The sequence below is a fragment of the Chiloscyllium punctatum genome, chromosome 34, assembly GCF_047496795.1.
Source record: "Chiloscyllium punctatum isolate Juve2018m chromosome 34, sChiPun1.3, whole genome shotgun sequence".
Lineage (NCBI taxonomy): Eukaryota > Metazoa > Chordata > Chondrichthyes > Orectolobiformes > Hemiscylliidae > Chiloscyllium > Chiloscyllium punctatum.
The window spans coordinates 58,938,239-58,960,572 of NC_092772.1; the positions used below are offsets into that span (position 1 = coordinate 58,938,239).

General features: G+C 43.6%; 1 protein-coding gene across 2 annotated transcripts; it reads left to right on the forward strand.

Annotated features, from left to right (window-relative positions):
* Positions 1–1,600: 1,600 nt before the first annotated feature.
* LOC140459027 (uncharacterized) lies at positions 1,601–19,199 on the forward strand. 2 transcript variants are annotated; one of them, XM_072553742.1, is made up of 10 exons: positions 1,601–1,659; positions 4,745–4,960; positions 6,733–6,843; positions 12,455–12,592; positions 12,813–12,956; positions 14,382–14,531; positions 14,618–14,722; positions 16,473–16,610; positions 17,398–17,532; positions 17,631–19,199. In XM_072553742.1, exons 2-10 carry the CDS (start codon positions 4,912–4,914, stop codon positions 18,218–18,220), a joined length of 1,560 nt encoding a protein of 519 aa, XP_072409843.1. In that variant the 5' UTR covers positions 1,601–1,659; positions 4,745–4,911; the 3' UTR covers positions 18,221–19,199. The 2 variants fall into 2 exon arrangements, with proteins under 2 accessions (XP_072409843.1, XP_072409842.1); XM_072553741.1 differs by having other exon boundaries at positions 1,614–1,659; positions 4,748–4,960.
* Positions 19,200–22,334: the final 3,135 nt, after the last annotated feature.

Below are 22,334 nucleotides of genomic sequence, written 5' to 3' on the forward strand. Positions count from 1 at the left end.
TGGGGTGGTAGGTGAGGACCAGTGGGGTTCTGTCCTGGGGGTCGGTGCGCCAAACTACTACTGCGCCTCCCTTGTCTGCCGGTTTGATAGTGAGGTTGGGGTTGGAACGGAGGGAGTGGAGGGCTGCATGTTCTGAGGGTGATAACTACTACTGCGCCTCCCTTGTCTGCCGGTTCCCAGATGTATCAATCTATTCACAATCCATATGTTTCAAGTTGAATTCATGAAATCACCAAAATCATCAAATCATACAAAGCCTTACAATCTTGTGTTGAAGAATTGTTTCATTTGAACTGAAATGAAGAATTTTCAGACAAAGAGTATACAAATTTTGAAATGCTTTGCAGAAAGCAGTTGCTGGTTTATCTTATTTGCTAACTTAATTCCAAGATGATAAGCGTTTGGCAACAAAATTGTTAAGATTAGATTACTTACAGTGTGGAAACAGGCCTTTCAGCCCAACAAGTCCACACCGCCCCGCTGAAGCGTAACCCACCCATACCCCTACATCTATATCTACATCTACCCCTTACCTAACACTATGGGCAATTTAGCATGGCCAATTCACCTGACCTGCACATCTTTGGACTGTGGGAGGAAACCGGAGCACCCGGAGGAAACCCACGCAGACACGGGGAGAACGTGCAAACTCCACACAGTCAGTCGCCTGAGGCGGGAATTGAACCCGGGTCTCCGGCGCTGCGAGGCAGCAGTGATAACCACTGTGCCACCATGCCGCCCACATTAAGAAACATGGGGCAATAGTTGGTCATTGAAGTCAGGTTACTGATCAGTTGTGATTTTTTTTTAATAACAGAACAAGCTCAAGGGCTTGAGTTGACTCCTTCTTTTCCAACATTTCTATAAAAGGTAGAAATTTATCTCAGCAATAGAGCAGTCGTACTGCTCAAGAAAATTTTCTTCATAGAAAGCTTTAGAGACTGTGACTCATGAGGGAATATCAGGGCTTAGTTGATGAGGGGAATAAATGTCAGTGAAACACATATTAACCTTTTGGCAGTTACAGGTCAGAAATTAGCTTGATGCAAGCAAATGACACCAATCTGCAAAGGCAACAGGAAATAGCAACAAATAATCTTTAAAAATGAAGGTGATTTGACATTTATCCCCTGCACTATAGATAATTCAGAATGAAAGCAGTCGACAATTTTTTGCCACACATATTTGTTGCTCTCCAATTCAATTTTAATTTAATCCCTATCCTTCCTCTTCACTTTCTTCATGTAACATTGCACTTCTCGGGTTTTGTTTGTTAATGGTACATTGGCCACTTGGGCATTTTTCCTGGTGGTGGAAATATTGAATGAAGTTTTTACACAATGGAGTCTTTTTTATGGAGTCAGTACACACACACACACACACACACACACGTAATAATGTGCATTACTACTGTACAATAATAGTTTGAGGCTAAGAAAGAAAAAGAAACGAAATTTGTAATGACTGACAGAGCCATCTTGACAAAATATCAGGAAAGTAGGAGGGTTCTGGGTGTTGGAGGTGGTTATCTATATTATATTTACACTGACTGATAGAAACAGTCTGTAGAGCTTTTAAAAGAGGTTTATTTCACTGACCTGCAAGAAGGAAACTGGAGATGAAACCTACTCTCTGGCATTTGTGCTTTTATTAATGAAGGTGAGAGGTTTGTTTTTATTCAGTGTGTTGCTCATTACGCGTTACAGACTGACTTGTGTAACTATAATCTTCTAAAAATTAACCTTGAAATCTGTACCTTCTCAACCTCTCCCCAGTGGTGATGCTCAAGTTAAACCACCAGCAGTTGTTCCTCTCTCTCCAATGAGAGAGTAGCCTTATGGTCCTGTAGAATTTCAGTGACTTTACCTTTACTTTTCAATTGCTAAAGCTCTTAACCTGGGAACTGTTCCTTCAGGCTGGGAAAGTGTGCATGCCACTGTGAAACCAAGTCATTACAGACAAGTGAATCTCACATTTATTTCGTTTTCTATGCCGGGGGGGGGGGGGGGGGGGGTGGGGGGGTGGGGGGTGCAGTAGGGGAAGGAGTGCGGTTGCTAGTCTATCATTAAAGAAAGGGTGTCTGGACAGAGTTTCTGTTTAACTGCTTAGTCAAACTGTAACGCACTTAATAGTGTTTTATTTGCACTCAGACCCTACTATGGACTTGAATCCAGAACGTTATGACTCAAAGCAAAAGTGTTGTCAGAGAGCCATAGGATGTAACCAGTGTTGTTGTGTTAGGTACTGGGTTCAAGTCTCAAATTTTCACCATATTTGTTCACAATTTAGATGACACCACTAATCCAAATTTGCAAATTACACAAAGGTGGTCAATATTGTAGCTGTATTAAAGGAAGCACTGAATTATGAAGAGATATTAGATTACTTACAGTGAGGAAACAGGCCCTTCGGCCCAACAAGTCCACACCCGACCCGCCACTCACCCATACATTTACCCCTTCACCTAACACTACAGGCAATTTAGCATGGGCAATTCACCTGACCTGCACATCTTTGGACTGTGGGAGGAAACCTACGCAGACAAGGGGAGAATGTACTAACTCCATACAGTCATTCTCCTGAGGCGGGGACTGAACCCAAGTCTCTGGCGCTGTGTGGCAGCAGTGCTAACCACCGTGCCACTTAATATTGACAGATTAAGTGAACGAATATAACTGTGGCATATAGATAAGTCATCAATGTACAAAGTCAATGATCTTCAGCACTGCATAGGTAAGTTTTACCATTTTCTGTCTGTCTGCTCCCACTCACAGGGAAACACTCACTCCATTTCTGCTTCTGTGCATGCATCTCACTAATCCACATGATCTATAACTCACTGGTCAGCGTGCATCATGCCCATTCAAGGGGTTAAACATAACGCTTCCTCATAAAAAGATCATCCTCGATGTACTCCGTGTTTCCTACTCATTCACTGAGGATACATCACCATCTCTCTTGGTTATGAACCAGCCAAATGGTTAAAATTTTCTTCAGAATCCAGGCTGGTAAGCCATTGTAGTTGCTGCTGGGTTGTGGGGTTGAGACAGCAAAAAATCCCACTACAGTAGTTCTTCTATAATGTGATGGTTGCGCTTTAGAAACAGCGCTTAAAGTATTGACAATGTAATTGTGCTACAGCCAACACACATTTTAAAGGTTTGCGCTTTAGAAACAGTTCATCAATCGCGTTATAATGAATTCATGTGAACAAGACACGCATCATAGCGACCTGCAGATCTAAATGGAGCAAGTGAACCCATAGGTTGATCTCCAGGGGAGTTCACACCCTGGAAAGACCACCATCATCTGGTTTGGAATAGTTCAATTGCTTCACAATATTCAAATCAGAACCAATCAAAATAAATGTCTGGTTAAATGGTCACAGGTTCTACTAGAGGTGAAGACTGGCGTGGCTATATTTGTGATTGTAGAATCAGTCTTTACAAAGTGCCATTATTTAAGAAAGATGGTCAGATAAAGCCAAGGAGCTACAGATCGGTGAGCTTGACGTTAGTGGTGGCTAAGTTGTTGGAGGGGATTCTGAAGGGCAGGATTTATGAGGGTCTGATTAGGGATATTTAACATAGCTTTCTGCATGGGAAATCATGTCTCACTAACTAGATTGAACTTTTTGAAGAAGTGTCAAATATGATTGAGGAAGGCAGAGTGGTGGATGTTGTCTATATGGACTTCACAGCAAGGCATTCAACAAGGTTCTCCATGTTGGATTGGTTGGCAAGGTTCTATCACTGGGGAGAGCCATTTGGATAAAAAAATTAATTTGAAGGTAGGAGACAGAGGATGGTGATGGTGGGCTGTTTTTTGGATTGGAGGTATATGACTAGTGGTGTGATGAAAGGATTGGTGCTGGGTGCACTGCTTTTTATCATTAATATACATGACATGCATTTGAATATCGGAGGAATGGTTAGTAGGTTTGCAGAGAACACCAACAGTTACCTCAGAGTACAACAGTAGGGTTAATGGGCCAAGGAGTGGCAGCCGGAGTTTGATTTGGATTTGGTATTGGATGTTGCATTTTGGTAAGGAGAATCAGGGCAGAATTTACAGTTAATGCTGGGTTACTGCCAAACGAAGAGACCATAGAGTGCAGGTTCACAGTTCCTTGAAAGTGGGTTACATGTAGACAAGGGAGTGAAGAAGGCATTTGGTACACTTTCCTTTATTCATCAGTGCAATGAATATAAGAGTTGGGATGTCCTGTTGCAGCTGTATAGGACATTGGTTAGGGCACTTTTGGAATATAGCGTTCAACTCTGTCCTCCTGCTAGAGGAAAGGTGTTGTTAAATTTGAAAGAAATTACAAGTATGTTGCTGGGGTTGGAGTGTTTGAGCTGCATAGGCTGGGGCCATTTTGTCTGGAGTGTTGGAGTTTTAGGGGTAATGTTTATTAGATCATGAGGAGTACAGATAGGGTGAATAATCAAGGTCTTTTTCTCAGGACTGGGTAATTCAAAATTAGAGGGCTCAGTACAGATTCGAACTGGGAATGCTCAATCACTAATCCTAGTGTTGACCTTCACTGGGGCTCCTCACCCACTGATCCTCAATGGTGGTCTTCACCCACTGATCCCAGTGCTGATTCTCACTGGGGATCCTCACTCACTGATCCTCACTCATGGATCTCAGTGCAAGAGGATGAAGTTGGTGTGGAAGTGAGAGAAAGTTTTTCATGGAGAGATGAGCCATGAACACCCATCATATTAATTTTCTATTTCAGCAGAATTGAAACTGCTTTCACTGTAATTCAAGAACAGAAGAAATTCTAGATGTGCCTCCTCAACCTCATGTATATAATTATTGAGTGTCAGACACCAGCTACAGAGCCCTGAAGAGAAGGGGTTTGACTCACTGATCGACACAAGGAACATTGATGATCAAAGCAAGATGAAGTTCCTCTTCAGTATTCTCAACGTTTTTGCTCTAGTTACTGGAGGTGAGATGTCTGTTCAATATTTCACTTGTTCATCTCTTTCAGGCTGATCATGTCAATGGAGATATTAGTGAGGAGCACTGTCATAACAATACAGTTAGTGATGCCAGCAGTGTGCATTCAATTCCCACACTGGCTGAGGTTACCATGAAGGACTCTCCTTTCCAAGCTTTGCCCTCTCCTGAGGTGTGGGGAGCCACGAGTTAAACCACCAGCAGTCAACTCTTTTTCTCTCGAATGAGAGAGCAGTCCTGTCCTATCATCTGACTTCATTCCAGACACAGGTGGTGAATTTTTTAACACATTCTTTGGAGATGATGACATACCTAACCCTCATGACTCTTGACAAGGTGATACTGGGTATTTTTCACAGAATCCCTACAGTGTGGAAATATGGCCCAACAAGTCCACACTGACCTTCTGAAAAGCATCCCACCTAGACCCACCTCCCTACCTTTTTGTCTAACTCTAGATTTCCCATGGCTATCACATCTAATCTATACATCCCTGAACACTATGGGCAGTTTAGTATGGTCAGTCCACGTACTCTGTACATCTTTGGACTGTGGCAGGAAACCCATGCAGACACAGGGAGAACATATAAACTCCACACAGGGAGTTGTCTGAGGGTGGAATTGAACCCAGCTCCCTGGCGCAGTGAGACAGCACTACTAACCAATGGGCCAATGTGCCATGGCCATGCTGCAGATCTGTGTGGTGTGGATGCACCCACAGTGCTGCTAGAAAGGGAATGCCAGGATTTTGACCCAGCAGCAGTGAAGGAACGGCAATGTGAAGCATGGTATAGAGATAACAAATTGGTGTTCCCACATATCTGTTGCTCTGGTCCTTTCTGTGATCGGGATCATTAGGAAGGTGCTGAGTAAAGAGCCTTGGTGAGTTGCTGCAGTGTACCTTGTGGATGGTTCACAGAACAGTCACTGTGTATTCATTGTGGAGGGAGTGAATGGTGAATGTTTGCGGATGCGGTGCCGATCAAGTGGATGGCGTCAAGCCTCTTGTGTGTTGTTGGAGCTGCACCCCTTCAGGCAAATGGGGCATATTCAATCGCACTTCTTAATCATGCCTTGTCGATGGTGGTCAGGCTTTGGTGAGTTAGGAGGCGAGTTACTCGCTCCAGGATCCCCAGCCTCTGACCTGCTCTTGCGGCCACTGAACTTATACAGCTCACCCAGTTCAGTTTCCAGTCAATGGCAAACTGCACCATGAATCTGAAAATGTTCCAAATCTCAGCTCTAGCTCAGTGGGTAACACTCTCATTTCTGAAGTCACAAAGTCCCGGCTCAATGTTCGACTTCCAGAGAACTGAACAGATAAAAACCAGGCAGCACTGAGGGAGTAATGCTCCCAAGTATCCTTACTCAGAGAAAGTAACTAAGTCCCCAACTGAACTCTGAAATTAATGTGCACAACCACACAATAATTATTTGAGAATGAAGTGAGTTCTCCATGCTAGCCTGGAACAATATTTATCTTCAATTAATAATCAAAACCTGCCTTCAGACAGAGCATGGAGGGGTTGGATGGTGTATCACACAGCTAATCATTTATCTCATTGCTGTATCTTGCTGTGCATCAATTGGCTGCCATGTTTCTCTGAGCTATGGAAGGGAGTGAACCTCTGGTGTTTGGAAGTGATCTGAAAAATCCTGGACACTCCCAAGGTGCTTGTTCCTTAGTCTCACACATGAGTTCCGTTCCATGTGACTCCAACCCTGATTGATCATTTTCTCTTTGCTTGCATCTTTTCACAGCCTCCACTCTGACCTGTTACACTTGTCTTAGTCCAACCGGAAATTGTGCACGGCAGATCACATGCCGTCCAGGCCTGCAATGCACAACCTTCTTAGACACAGTAACAATTGGTGAGCGTGCATCTGAATAATTAAAATTTCTAAGTCCGCAACATGTATAATTTGTAAATTAGAAGTCTATAATATAACATAAGACTCCAATGAAATACTGTCATATTTTTGTCTTTAAGTCTTTCCAAGAATGTCAGAGGATTGTGGTCAGTGTACACGACAGTCTCCAACCTATTTGTCATCACATAAACATTAAAATGTTGTAAGGCCAGAATGAAACTCAACAATTCTTTGTCGATGATAAAAGTATTTTCTCTGGTTGGTGTTGAGTTTCTTTGAAAAGTAGGCCAATACGTCGCTCAATTCCATCATTATCCTCTGCAGCAGTATAGCTCCAACTCCTCTATTGGTAGCATAGTTTGCAACTTTGAAGGATTTAAAAACATTTGATAGAGTTAAAACTGGTGTGGTGGTTAATTCTCAATTCTTTTAAATTCTCAAACGCCTCCGTCCAAAGTTTTGTGTTCTTCTTTAGTTAACCTGTTTGTGGTATGACCACGCTGCTGAAGTAGAATCCACTTAGTCCCAAAAATCAAAGCACCTCTTTCTGAGGACAGTCATGGAAATTCCTCGAAGGCCTTTGGCTTCGCATTCCTTGGGATCAACCTTCCATGACCGATGTTACACTCCAAGAATGTCACCTCTGCCTTCCTGAATTCTGTTTTCGTTAGGTTTATTACAAGTTTTCCTTGTCATAATCGTTCAAAGAGCTCTGCCAACTGTATCATGTCATCTTTCTATGCCTACCTAAAGATCACTACGCCATCCAGATAAACTGCACAATTTATTAATCTGACCACAACTCCCTTCACGAGTGTTTAGAATGTGGCTTGTGTGTCTTCATTCCAAAGATATAGCCCATCTGAAGTTTCAAACGCAGAAACTTCTGTCGCTTTCTCGGATAAAGATACCATGCCGTAAGTCCAACTTAGTGATGTAAGTGGCTTGTCCAAGTTTCTCTGTACAGTCCTCCAATCTTGGTATTGGATTGAGGTCTGATTTTCTTATGCCATTGACCTTCCAATAGTTCACATAAAATCATTGAGTCCCGTCAGGTTGAGAATGGTTAACACGATTGGCGAACTCCACTCACTCTGATTCAGTTCAATTATATCTTTGTTGAGCATCATATCCAATTCCTTCTGGAACTATGTGGCTTTGATAGGATTAATAGGGGTATTGTTTTATCAGAGCAGCATTCCCTATTTCCACCTCATGCGTAATGGTATGAGTCCTCCCCATCTTATTCCTGCATATGTCCTCCTACCACTGCAACAAGCCTTTCAATTCAGTTCTTGGTCCCAAGACGGATAGGTCACTATCATATTCCACTCCTCAAGGACTTCCTCACATGTAGATGATGTCCTACTGATAATTTATGTGCTACCATAACACTCCCTGTCTGTATACAACCGGCAACACAGTCTGGTGCACTTCTGCCCTATTCTCCTCTGCACTAACCTGCCATGGGCTCCATTTTCACCTGAGGATTCTATGTTTAAGATAATAACTCTCAGGAATACATTCTGATGCCTTTTCTGAGTATGCATGAATATATATTGTGTATTTCATTGTTTTGTCTTTCTGTTGTAAGTCCATTCCCCTGTCAGGACTTCTGCCTGAACCTCTACCTGTTCAGGTTTTCCTGCACCATCAGGTCAAACACCGTGTCAGCTTATTGTACTTCTACTCCATCTTTCTCCTTAGCATTTGCTTCTTGCTGTGACTAATGACAGCAGGAGCTTGTTACTGCAGGATCTGGAAAAATTCCAGGGTATTTTTCTTTTAACTCCTCAGTTCCCTGGCCTCCCTTTGGCTTTTCCACAAAAAGGGGATTCGTTCCCATCTTGGATCCTGCTAAATTGTCCCCGAAAACAAACCATATTTCTGGAACTGACACTGTGTCAATTACTCTGTTACTTCCTGAGTCTTGATTTGGTTCTCCAACCTGATCTTACACAGGGAAAAGCTACATTTCTATTCCACAGATTACCATTCAGTTGGATAACATGTCAGAAAGAGTGCAAATACATTTGTCTCTTACTATCAGAGACCGATAGCTCCTACATCTCTCAAAATTGTAACTTCTTTCCCTTCTCCCCCTATTCTTCCTGAGTAAACTTTACCCACGGAGGTGAAGTTCTTATAGAGATCGGGCACTAACTCAACACTCAGCCCCTGCTTAGGCACTCTCCTGCAACTCTTTGACTTTCCTTGGAGTTTCCTTTACTACTTTGATTAATCCCACTGATTTAGCCACTTTTAATGCAGCTTTTTCCACAGTGCCTTTCTCCAACGACCAGTATTGTGATTTTGTTCTTGGAGTAAAATCACTTTTTCCCAGGGCCCTTCTTAATCCATCGGCATGGTAATTTTCTGTATCCCACTCTATTCCAGTGAAAACACATTAAGGCCTTTCAGCTTCTTCTTACTCTCTTGGGTTTCCTTTTTCACCTGTGATACACTATTCCCAGTGTAATCTACTCTTTGTTTTGTAGTGCAGGATTTCCTCTTTGCCTAACTTCTAGCCCTCACTGGGTGATATTCCTGCCATAAGCTAAATTTCGTCTTATGCACCAATGCATATTCATTTGCCATCTCTGCTTCTCTTCTCACTTCTTGAACTTTGTTCATCCACTTGAATTCTTATCATTTCGGGAAGTAAGTTTTTAAATTCCTCCAGTAGAATAACCTCTCTTAGAGTCTCATAGGTTTGGTCTATTTTTAAGAGCCGCACCCATCTATCAAAATTACTATGTTTAATTCTTTCAAACTCAGCATAAGTCTGACCTGGTTCCTTCTTTATGCTTCTGTTACCAATTCGTAAGCACTCAAAATAGCTTTTTTGACATCTGGATAATCCCTTGACTCCTCATCCGATAGCGCTGCAAATACCTCACTAACTCTGCCTACCAGGTTAGTCAGAATTAGCATTACTACAAGTTCTCTGGTCACTCCAAGTTCCTAGCCAATTTTTCAAATGAAATAAAAAGGGCTTTGACATCTTTCTCATCAAAAGGTGGCAATGTTTTAACTTTCTCTCTTCATCTCCATCCTGTTAACTTGACTTTGCTGATTAATTCACAACTTGTGAAGTTCAAATTGCCTCTCCTTTTCACTTTCCTCTCTCTCTTTGCTCAGCTAAAAAAAACCTTCTTTCCCCTTCTTTATCCGCTCTCTTTCTCCTCTCTTTTTACTCAGCTAAGAATCTTCTCTCCTTTTCTATAAGAAGTACAGTTAGTACATTTGCAGATGACACCAGAATTGGAGGTGTAGTGGACAGCGAAGAAGGTTACCTCAGATTAAAACAGGATCTTGACCAGATGGGCCAATGGGCTGAGAAGTGGCAGATGGAGTTTAATTCAGATAAATGTAAGGTACTGCATTTTGGGAAAGCAAATCTTAGCAGGACTTATACACTTAATGGTAAGGTCCTAGGGAGTGTTGCTGAACAAAGAGACCTTGGAGTGCAGGTTCGTAACTCCTTGAAAGTGAAGTTGCATGGAGATAGGATAGTGAAGAAGGCATTTGGTATGCTTTCTTTTATTGGTCAGAGTAATGATTGCAGGAGTTGGGAGGTCACCTTACAGGACATTGGTTAGGCACCGTTGGAATATTGCGCGTAATTCTGGTCTCCTTCCTATCGGAAAGATGTTGTGAAACTTGAAATGGTTCACAAAAGATTTACAAGGATGTTGCCAGGATTGGAGGATTTGAGCTATAGGGAGAGGCTGAACAGGCTGGGGCTGTTATCCCTGGAGTGTCAGAGGCTGAGCAGTGACCTTATAGAGGTTTACAAAATTGTGAGGGGCATGGATAGGGTAAATATACAAAGTTTTTTCCCTGGGATCAAGGAGTCTAGAACTAGAGGGCATAGATTTAGGGTGAGAGGGGAAAGATATAAGAGAGACCTAAGGGGCAACTTTTTCACACAGAGGGTGGTATGTGTATGGAATGAGCTGCTAGAGGAGGTGGTGGAGGCTGGTACAATTACAACATTTAAGAGGCATTTGGATGGGTATATGAATAGGAAGGGTTTGGAGGGATATGGGCCGGGTGCTGGCAGGTGGGACTAGATTTGGTTGGGATATCTGGTCGGCATGGACGGGTTGGACTGAAGGGTCTGTTTCCATTCTGTACATCTCTATGACTCTAATGTGGCTCTTCTTTCCCTTTCTTTATCTTCTAATTCCATTTCCCTCAATTGCAATTTACGTTTTTCTAAATTTATTGTACTTGTCTGTTTCTCTGATACACCTAAGTGCTGACCAACCTCATTACAATTTCAGCTTTTCTTTTGTTCCTGGTTAAAACAATTCTAATCTATTTGTTAATTCTCAAAGTAGGTGTTTCCTCCAACTTTCTAAACTTCCTTGACAAATCTGGGCAGCATCTTCACACCCCAATCTCAACAATCAATGCCCTCACTTCTAATTTAACTAACCACAAGTAACTGAATTAAACAAATTTTCTCACCCATGTTTTATTTAAAGATCTGGGGGTACTAATTGGCAAGTATTTAAATCTGCACGGATCTTTTGTACTCCAAATCTGTTCAAAACTTCAGTCTGAATCTGTCTGAACCTGTCCAAATCTATCCAAATCTCCAACCCAGGCTCCCAAACTGTTACAACTAGAAGATTAACCCCTCTGTTACTTAAACCAGACAGCTAGAAAAACTCACCTCGCCTCCTAATCTGTTCAAACATTTAGGACAGAGAACTCCCAAATTCCACGATTTAAAGAAAATAGCATTTTTTAAAAAAACTCTAGTAGTAAACATTAAAGTAATATTCACAATTCAAAGCCCCACTTGCTCTTAAACTGCTTATTATCTGCCTCCAAGTCTTAAACGATATACTATTCCAACAAAATACCTTTTTAAAATCACACCAACTTAATTTCCAAAGCACACAGCTGCTGTCATCTCCTGTGTCTTTTTTCTTCCAGTTGAAAATCTCCCAAGCTCATCTTCTTCATTTTTACTGTGTATGAAAAGGTACCCTTGATACAGAGTGTTTTTTTGGAGAGCTTGATTATTAGCCTCCCCTACATTTCTGGCTCAGTGGTAGTTGCTCTCTGACCAATTTTCAAATGTTGCATCTCTATACCTTCAACAGTGAATCATCTCATTAGCTCGATGTTGGCAAAACGATAAGTTCAAAATTGATTGAGCACAATTAAAACTGCTTGGTTAAATCTAAATTGCTGGCAAAATAGCAACCAGAACTCAGGTATCACTTTTATGGCCAAATGTTACATCTTTTCAGTTTTCCAGTACTCTCTGAGACTGCCATCTAGTCACATACACAGGGGCTTGTAATCTCTCACTTTAGAACAGCATTCACTCTCCCTTAAATGTACAGTACACGCCTTCAACTTCGTAACACTTGTCAATCTTTATTGCACCCTTTCCAGTTTAATAACTTTCCGCTAACAGAGCGACCAGATTATACACAATACTCCAAATATGAGTCCTACTCGCTGCTGAGCATGTCTGTTTGAAAACATACACTTTGATAAAATGATAGACAAACATGTATGTATGGAATAACAGAGGAAGGGATTGACTGTCCTTGATTCAGTACAAACAATCTCTGTGTGTTTATAGATTCAACAGCATCCAGCTACATTGCTAAAGGTTGTGGATTCTGCAACGAAGCCTTTTCCTTCAACTTTGGTTCAATCGCTCTTTTCCAGGGATCCCGTTGCTGTAATTCTGACTTGTGTAACAATGTCAATTATCAAGGTAAGGTCAGAAACATGTGGGACCAAGCAGCACCTTCGAGTGAATGACTCACTCAAAAAGGAACAAGTTGCAAGGCTGTCGGGGAAATGCTCGCAGAGGAATGATGGGCTGAAACACCTCATTCTGTTCTGTGTGACTGATTAATGACAAGAGTAACTCTGTTTCTCCCTCCCCATGGCAGTCCCATTGTAATCCTTAATGTTTGATATTATTCTTTCAGTACAACAGAATACATCAGTGAATGGTCTCGAGTGCTATGGGTGCAACAGTAATTCTGTCAGTGAGTGTGCCAACAGCTTAACCATTGTGAAATGTACAGGGATCGAGAATCGCTGTGGATATACTGACATTCAGCTACCCATTGGTAAGTTTCTGAACTGATATCCCAAGACAAGAGATGAAATGTCACTCAGTGCCTCACGGAGGAAAACACTCTTATGGAGGGAAGAATGAAAATGAAATTCAAACGTGAAATCCGGTTATGCCATGCAATGTTATTTCAGGAATATTTATGCTGATGGTGTGAATCCTACAATCACAACCCACTCTGCGATTCTTCTCCAAACAGCCATCAAATGAACAATGACTGTCTTCCCTTTCACGTAATTTAAGCGAACAAAATGGGAATTCTGAATTAGTGTCTTCAAGGAGCAGAGAGATGGCGAGAGAGAGACAGAAAGGGACAGGCAGAACTGAAAATTGCAATTTCGGATGATCATCACGTAGAAAGGGGGAGTAAAGGAATCTTGAGTGGTTGTAGGGGCAGGAAGAGCTTACGGAGTTAGAGATGGATATAGAGGCTGAGGAGGTTGCAGAGATAGGGAGGGATGTAGGTGCTGGAGGAGATTTCAAAGATGGAAGGATGTAGAGGCTGGAGGAGCTTACGGAGATAGAGATGGATGTAGAGGCTGAGGAGGTTACAGAGATTGGGAGGGGTGTAAGGGCTGGAGGTGGTTACAGAGATGCTGGGTCTGGAGGTGGTTACAAAGACATGGAGGTGTGCTGGGGCTGGAGCAGTTTACAGAGGTAGGGAGGGGTGTCAGGGCTGGAGGAGGTGACAGAGATGGGAGAGGTGGAGGGGCTGGAGAAGATTACAGAGCTAGGGAGGGGTTAGGGGCTGGGTTGGGAGATGAAATAGTGGTTAAAGGAGGCTACAAAGATAGGGAGTACTGTCAGGTGTGGAGGCAGTTACAGAGATAGGGAGGCTTGATGGGGCTAGCAGAGATTACAGAGATAGAGAACGGTATACAGACGGGGGAATTTACAGAGGTAGGGAGGGGTACAGGGGCTGGAGGAGTTACGTAAATAAGGATGGTTGGAGACACTGGACAATGTTGAAGGAAAAAGGGAATGGAGGGATGGAGCAGGTTTGAGATAGTGAAGGGTACAGATGCTGGAGGAAATTACGGAGATAGGGAGGCAGCTGACAAGATTACAGCGATGGGGAGGGTTTTGGCAGTTGGAGGAGATTACAGTGATAGGTGGATGTAAAGGCTGGATGCAAACACAGATCTAGGGAATGTTGCAGGAAGTGAGGAAGTAACACAGACATGGACAAGTGGAGGGGAAGTCTCTCGTGTGGATTCAGATTTCTCCTGAAGTCTCGTCCCAATCTTTGCAGCTTGTCTTGTTTTATCTTTAGAAGAATATAAATGTATGTTTGAGTCTAAAGACCTTTTTCCAGGATTGCTGCTGGTTGTGATTTTACTTCAGGAACAAGCAAGTGGAATAAACAGGTTATTATACAATTGCTCAATTGAAAATACCTGGAACTTTCTATCACCAACAGTTGGAGAACACAGTTCGGTTATCGTCAAGGGATGTGTATCTGAGAGTGTCCATCAGCTAGTCAAATCATCGTCGGTTTTCGGAGTACAAACTGTTTCTGACATCCAGTTATGTGAAGGGAATCTGTGTAACAATGAAGGACCTCTCCCAGGTACGAATGCAGCATGGGTAGGTGGGAAACTGAAATCTATAGCATCATTCATTCCGTCTAATATTTTGTTTTCATTCCCTGTGAAGGACGAAAATGTCAATCCTGTGACAGTGCATCTGGAAGCTGTGAACCCACTCCAATACAATGCATCTCTTCAGAGTGTAAAGCAATCTTGATCAAAGAAGACACTAGTAAGTAACCCAGGAACAAAGTCTGCTTCAAATAGCTGAAGATTCTTTCAGTCTAAATCATTGATACTTTATATGTTTGACTCTGGGATACATCACTTTTTAAAATTAATTCATTCATTTGTGGGACGTGAGTGTCACTGACTGGCCCAGCATTTACTGCCCATCCCTGGTTGCCTTTTGAGAAGGTCATGATGTACTGCCTTCTTGAACCGTTTGTAGTCCACATGTTAATGGGTTGACCCACAATTCAATAGGGAGAAATTCCAGGAATTTGACCAAATGACAGTGAAGAAACGGCGATATACTTTAAAGTTGGGATAGTGAGTGGTTTGGAGGATAACTTGAAGCAATCAAGGACTGTACCAACACCAATCTCTTGCATTTATAAAACACCTTTAACATAGTGTAACACCTTTAAGGAATTTGACATGATTACCTAATACTTGGTTTGACGCCAAGTAAGAAATGGAGATATTACAACCGGCCACAGAGAGTAATGTGGAAAATGAAGGACCTTTGGAGCATCTTAAATGAGATAAAGGTGAAAGAGGAGGGAGGTGCAGAGATAGAGTAAGAGACAGATGTAGGGAGGAAGGTGCAGAGGTTTTTGGAGGGAATCCTAGACCTTGGGGCCCCAGGCAGCTGAAGAGATGGCTACCACAAGTGGAGCGATGGGAACTGGGGACAACTTAAAAGGAAAGAACTGGAGGGTCTGAGGGACCTCTGAGGCTTTCTGGGGCTGGAGGTGAAGATCTGGACCCCCATGGGTGGTTTGGGGTGGGTGGGTCATCTATTCTGTGATTGGTCAATAAGCACTCACAATCAGTCCAGGTCTTTAAGACTTAATTCTTTATTTCTTCATACGGCTAGGTACAGAGCATCCGGAAACACAGAAGTTGTGTACTTCCGTATTCCTCAGAGGAGCTGCACACGTGGCTTGAAACAAAGACATTTCTCTACTTTTCTTAATGAAGGGTACAGGCCATGATCACATAGTATATTCAAACAATTACCAATCACTACACGATACTGCTTTATTTGACAGTTACTTCCTGGGAACCAACTTTATTTTCCAACACTCAGGCCACCCTTATCTTACTAACCACACCATTGCATCTGCATCTGAAGGTCTGTTAGGATGACCAATATACTTATTTCTATGCCTTAAAAGGCACATTGTCTGCTAATCTCTATTGAAGCAGACTGTGGTTAATCACTTATGCAGCTATAGCAGAATTAGCAGTTAGTAACTGAAAAGCCATTTTATGCAGCTTTAGCAAAATTGTCAGTTTGCAGCCGAGAAGCCATTTTGTTATATTATTTGTATTGAGAAGCCATCTTGTTGCCACCTAGGTTATTAACAGCATCTGTTAAATGGTTACCCCTGATAACAACGAGTCACCTCCACCTGTACTCAGGTTTCAGATCTTCAAAGGAAGTTACAGGGATAGAGAGAAGTTTAGGGGCTGGAGGAAGTGACAGATAGGGAGGAGTCTAGGACTGGGGAATGTTACAGAAATAGGGAGGCATGTAGTGCCTGAATGAGGTTACACAGGTATGGAGGGGTAGAGAGGCTGTGGGAGTTTACAGAGATAAGGATGAGTGGTGGGACTCATGGAGGGAAGCCTTTAATATTGGAAGTACAATATTCCAGGAACGAACTTCAGCCAGAACAATAGGGCAGACATCTGCCTGCATGATCCTTCCTCTGAGTTTTGTCTCAGTTAAATGCCTGACTCTGTTTGTACAGATGGGACGATCAGACAGTTTGGCGTTCGTGGTTGTGGGAACTGTACTGGCAATCTGTCCTTTAATACTGGGACATTCTCAGTGGAAACATCTGAGTCCTGCTGCCAATCAGAGCTCTGCAATGACACAGTAATCCCAGGTAGGTCATAAACACACACACACACACACACACACACACAGGTTGCATGCTACGTCCATGTCAAAATGTACGAAAGTATCTGTAGCAAAGATAGAGGCCATTCAGTTCATCTGCTGCACGCTGGTGCTTTCATGCTCCACATGGACATCCTCCATCCCCCCCCTCAGCTCACCCCATTGCTATAGTCTTAGATTCTTTTCTCCCCCATGGATTTAATCGAGCTTCCAACTTAAACTGGCATGATACCACTTTCAAAGGTGACAAGCCCACATTCTCCTAGTCCCTCAATTAGGACCACTCTCCTAAAGTCCTGCTTGGATTATTGTGTCTCTGATATTGATGGTCCTTGGGTCTGGTGTCTCCCACATCTTCTCTACCCTATCAACACCTTTCATTGATGTGAGAAAATAAACAGAATTCCCTCTTAGCTTGCTCCAAACCAGAGCTTGCAAACCAGATTTCTACAGATAAATCCAATAGCTTCTGAAGGCAATCTTCTAAATCTCAAGTTCACCTTCTCCAGTGCCTCTACATGCTTTGATGACAGAGACCAGAACTGTTCTCAATGATGCAGTTGTGGCTGATGCAAATATGGCTACATCATCTGACCTTATCCACCTGAGCACTCCCCTTAGCTGTCAAAATGGAGCTGAAGGCTATTATCCAATATGAATATGACTTCCTTATGATTCCAACAAAGGATGCTCCCTTAGGACTTTTGATACAAGAACCCATTGAGGAAATTGCACAGTGAAACTGACATGTGCCTTTCTTGTGTGTTGCTCAGGAAAAACAAACACCACCTTGAATGGGCTGGAGTGTTACGGATGCATGCCATTTAGCAACACAAGCTGCGTAGATCGCAGGAACTTGGTGAAATGTGTCGGCCATCAGACACGCTGTCTTCACTACTCAGCTACAGGTGAGTTCTTGGGTTTTACCGTATCCATTGTCTCCCAACGTAACACTGACGCATCATCAACGTATCATTCTCCTCACGCCGACTTTACCTCTTTTCAGATTCCCCAGAGCACAATGTAATCGTTCAAGGCTGTGCATCTGAGAGCTTCTGCAGAAACTCAGACTTCATGAAGTTTTACAACCTCCAACCAAAACAAGACTTCTACTGTTGCCAAGACAACGGCTGCAACCGTAGGAATTCAGGTGGCAGCACACCCACAGATTCAGGGCACAGCACAGTACAGACAGCAATGCCCACAGAGTCAGTGGGCAGCACAGTACAAACAGCAATGCCTACAGATTCAGGGGGCAACACAATACAGGCAGCAATGCCCACAGATTCAGGGGGCAGCACAGTACAGACAGTAATGCCCACAGATTCAGGGGGCAGCACAGTACAGACAGCAATGCCCACAGATTCAGGGGGCAGCACAGTACAGACAGCAATGCCCACAGATTCAGGGGGCAGCACAGTACAGACAGCAATGCCCACAGATTCAGGGGGTAGCACAGTACAGACAGCAATGCCCACAGATTCAGGGGGCAGCACAGTACAGACAGCAATGCCCACAGATTCAGGGGGCAGCACAGTACAGACAGCGACCTTTCTGCTCCTGCCATTAGTTGTCCTTGTACAGGGCTTGTTTTAGTCAGGGCTGTGAGGGAACTCTGCTGTGTTGTGGGAGATTAGCAGATGATCCTGTCAGAGAGGGGAAGATTTTGGTTTTCCTGAAACACAGCAAGTTGTTGTGTAATTGGAACATGCTGCCTGAAAGGGCAAGGGATGCAGATTCAACTTGACACAGGGAGAATTGGAGAAACGTTTTATCATGAAAAAAATCACAGGGTTTGGGATGAGTGGGACTTGCTGCATAGCACACTTGAGCTAGCAAGTTATGGCTGCTTGAAGACTCAATGAATCATTTGTTGGAATCACTAATATAACATGGGGATGTCTTTCTTCTCTCGTTTCAAACAAAACTTTATTTTGGGGTCTCCATCTTTCAGTTGATTGGAATCCCTGCAGATTATCTGTACTTAGCCTTCCATAGTGTTTGTACCTTGGCTTTAATCCAGGTCTGTCATTCCTCTGTTCCTCTGACAATATTTACAGATATTCTCCTGTGTTGACCATGGTTCAGTTGGTGACTGAAGCCTCTGATTCAGTGGATGGTGGGTTTGAGTAGCACTGCAGGAAGTTGAACAGAATATGTTGGCTGATACCAACAGTGAAGTACAGCACACTGTAAGAGGAACAGTGTGGAGAAAATGTCGCACCATCAGAGAGTCAACAGAGAGAGAGTGCCACACTGTCAGAGGGACAGTACTGACACAGGGCTGTAAATATTGGAGGTTCGTGAAAGGAATGGAGGTGTGGATTGGGGGTAGGGAGGGAAAGTTGGTGGTGTAGTGGTGGTGCGTTCATTCTATGAACTGTGTACCAGCTCTGTTTATCATTCCCATTGGAGATTTCCTGGAGATTTACAGTTCAGGATAATTTCAGTTCAGAATGCAAGGTGTTAAAGTAACACAATTATTGAATGCAAATCACTTTCAGAAAGCTGATCATTAAACTTCGCTGGACTCTAATTGAATATTCCGCAATAAACTGATCAATGCTGAACTTCAGTCAGAAGATATGAGAGTGGTTGTACAAATGGGCCACGTGATTATTTATCTCAGGCAAGATTTGAAAGCACAAACAATTCACAGACATGCATTTGCATCTTGGCAAATTCCACAAACAATGAGCTCTGCAAATGAGCCTGAATATGCATCATTTTTCCCTACCCCTGTAGGTTACAGTGAGGCAGGAGGTTACTCTGTAGGCTTCCTGCAGTGAGGAATTCACCTTCTGACTCCCCAAAGCCTATCCACCATCAACAAGGCACAAGTCAGGAATGTGATGGAATACTCCACTTTTGCTTGGATGAGTGCCACTCCAATAACACTCAAGAAGCCTGATACCATTCAGGACAGAACAGCTCACTTGATTGGCACCAAATTCACAAACATCCACTGCCTCCAATACCGACACTCAGTAGCAGCAGTGTGTACTATCGACATGATGAATTGCAGAAATTCATCAAAGATTCTTAGACAGCAAAACACAAAGGACAACAGGGACTTGAGAACATCATTCCTTTCAAGTTCTCCTCCAAGCCACTCACCACCCCAAATGTAGCCTTCAGTGTTGTTGGATCGGAAAATGGAAATTCCCTTCCAAAGGGCATTGTGGGTCTACCTGCAGCACATGGACTGCAGTGATTCAAAATGGCAGCTCACCACCACCTTGTCAATGGGGCAATTAGGAATGGACAATAAATGCTGGACCAGACAGCAATGCCCACAGCCAACAAATCAATATAAGGATATAGAAATGCACCAGCAGAAGCTGAAAGAGAAGTGGGTGTCACAGATTATAGTGATTGAAGCAGAAAGATAAGAACAAATGGAGAATGTGAGTCAGTGCAATGATGCAGAGACAGAGTGTGTGAGAGAGATTAATGCCAGTGGCTGATAAAGACATTCCTAATTTTGAACTGAAATCTCAAGGAATATAATAAACCCATCAGGTTTGAGAGAAAAGGGGTAATTCAGATATCCGATGGCGGGCTAGCCAAGTTAGTAGCCAAGTTGGTGTGACATTGACACAGGATTGTTACTTGCGGAGGAGATGCAGAACAGCTACAAAGCTGTTTCTAAAAAGAGAGGAAGGTTCATTTATCCCACAGGTTCCTAATTCACCAACTGCTGCCCCCTCTCTCCTGAAGACTCAGCTCCCATACAACCAAGTCCTCTACCTCTCCTGAGGGCCCAGATTGGAGTCCCAGCTGACCCCTGGGGGTGACACTGACTGAGCTCCCAGCTGACACCTGGGGGGGGGGGGTGACCTTTACTGAGCTCCCAGCTGACCCCTGGGGGGTGATCCTGACTGAGCTCCCTGCTGACCCCTGGGGGGGTGACACTGACTCTGACTGAGCTCCCAGTTGATTCCTGGGGGTGACCCTGAGCTCTTTGCTAACCCCTGGGGGTGACCCAGACTGAGCTCCCTGCTGACGCCTGGGGCTGACCCTGATCTTGGACCCTGCTGATCCAGGGAGTGACCCTAACCGAGCTCCCTGCTGACTCCTGGGGGTGACACTGACTGAAAGCCTGACTGACCCCTGAGGGTGACTGATCCTGGTGTAATGATAGCCAACCTATCCCCAGAAATAGAAGCAGAGATGTCGACAAAGGGAAGGGAGGAGTCAGAGGTGGAACAGGAGAGGTTAGGTAGGGTGGAAAGTGTAACCAAAATTGATCATCTTTGCCAATGCCAGGCGAGAAAGGGAAGCAGTGCCAACAATGTCATCAATGTCTCAGAGAAAGAGATGTGGGTAAGGGCCAGAATACAACTGGAGCAAGGAGTGTTCCACACACCCCACTAAGTGAGAGGAAAAAACCTGGACACATGCAGGTGTCCATGGCCATCCCTCTGACCTGAAGAAAGTGAAAGGAGTTAAAAAAGAGAATTTTTTCAGGAGAAGGCCTTTTTTTTCCAGGAAGAAGCAGAGATCTCGGAGGCCATCCTGATGGACGACGGGCATGCAAAAGGATTGCATGCTCATAGTAAAGAGGAGGCAACTGGAGTCAGACAAGTGAAAATTCTGAAACTGACGTCAGAGGAATTGTGGATGGAAGTGGGAAGGGATTGAACAAGGGGAGAATAAGTCCGGTTGAGTTAGAAAGAGATGAGTTCCGTGGGGCAGGAACAGGCATAGGCAATGACTGCCCAGTCAGCTCTGCTTGTGGATTTTGGGAAGGTGATAGAACTGACTTGGTTGGGTGGGCTCTGAGCTGGGAGGCAGTTGGGGAGGAGATTACCAGATAAAATGAGATTAGTGACCATTAAGGACACAATACATTGATGTTCTACGTTGGGGTCATTGTCGAAGGGGAAATGGAGAGAGATGTCTGAGAACTGGCATTTAGCGCTTGCAATGTAGAGGTCAGTGTGCCAGTCAACAACAGCAGCACCCTGTGGGTCAACACAATTCGAAAGCCAGGGTTGGATCTGAGAACACAGAGTGCAGTCAGTTCAGGGTCAAATAGGGTTGAATGGGTGAGTTGGCTGGGAGGGAAATTAAAGTGACCAATATCATGTCGACAATTCTCAATGAACAGGTCAAATGTAGGTAAGAGGCCAGAGGGAAAGGTCCCAGTGGATGGAGAGTGCTGGAGGAAGGTGAAGATGTCTGTTGGACACTGGAAAGCACTCCTGTCTTACTTTAAACTGTTCAGCTGGTGAAACTCTAAGAATTTTATATGTTTCAATGTCATCACCCCACATTGTTCGAAACTCCCAGAGAATACAGGCCCAGTCTACTCAATGTCTTCTAATATGGCAACCTGCTCATCCCAGTTATCAGTCTTGTGACCTTTCAATGTATCATGGTCTCAGGTAGGTAAAGAGATTCGGATAAGGATGTCAAAACAGTACACTGTACTCTAGGTGTGTGCTCACCAAGTCCCTGTAGAGTTAAGACAAACATATGTACTTCTATATGCCAGCTGCCTTGGAAGGAACGCTGAGTGAGAGTGTGGGAGTGTGTGCGTGTGCGAGAGTGAGAATGAGTGAGAGCGGGAGCGCGAGCGAGAGTGAGAGCGAGAGAGATTGTATACAACATGTACACAATGTGTATGTTGAATTTACTGCTTTTGGCGAAATGTTGCCAAATGAAGTTCCTCTGTCATCTTGTATAATGCCATTGCTTGAGGCAA

Coding starts and splice junctions, on each gene's coding strand:
- LOC140459027 (XM_072553742.1), top strand. CDS start 4,912: ATGAAGTTCCTCTTCAGTATTCTCAACGTTTTTGCTCTAGTTACTGGA. Junction 4,961..6,732: donor TTTTGCTCTAGTTACTGGAG/GTGAGATGTCTG, acceptor ATCTTTTCACAG/CCTCCACTCTGACCTGTTAC. Junction 14,532..14,617: donor CAATGAAGGACCTCTCCCAG/GTACGAATGCAG, acceptor TTCCCTGTGAAG/GACGAAAATGTCAATCCTGT.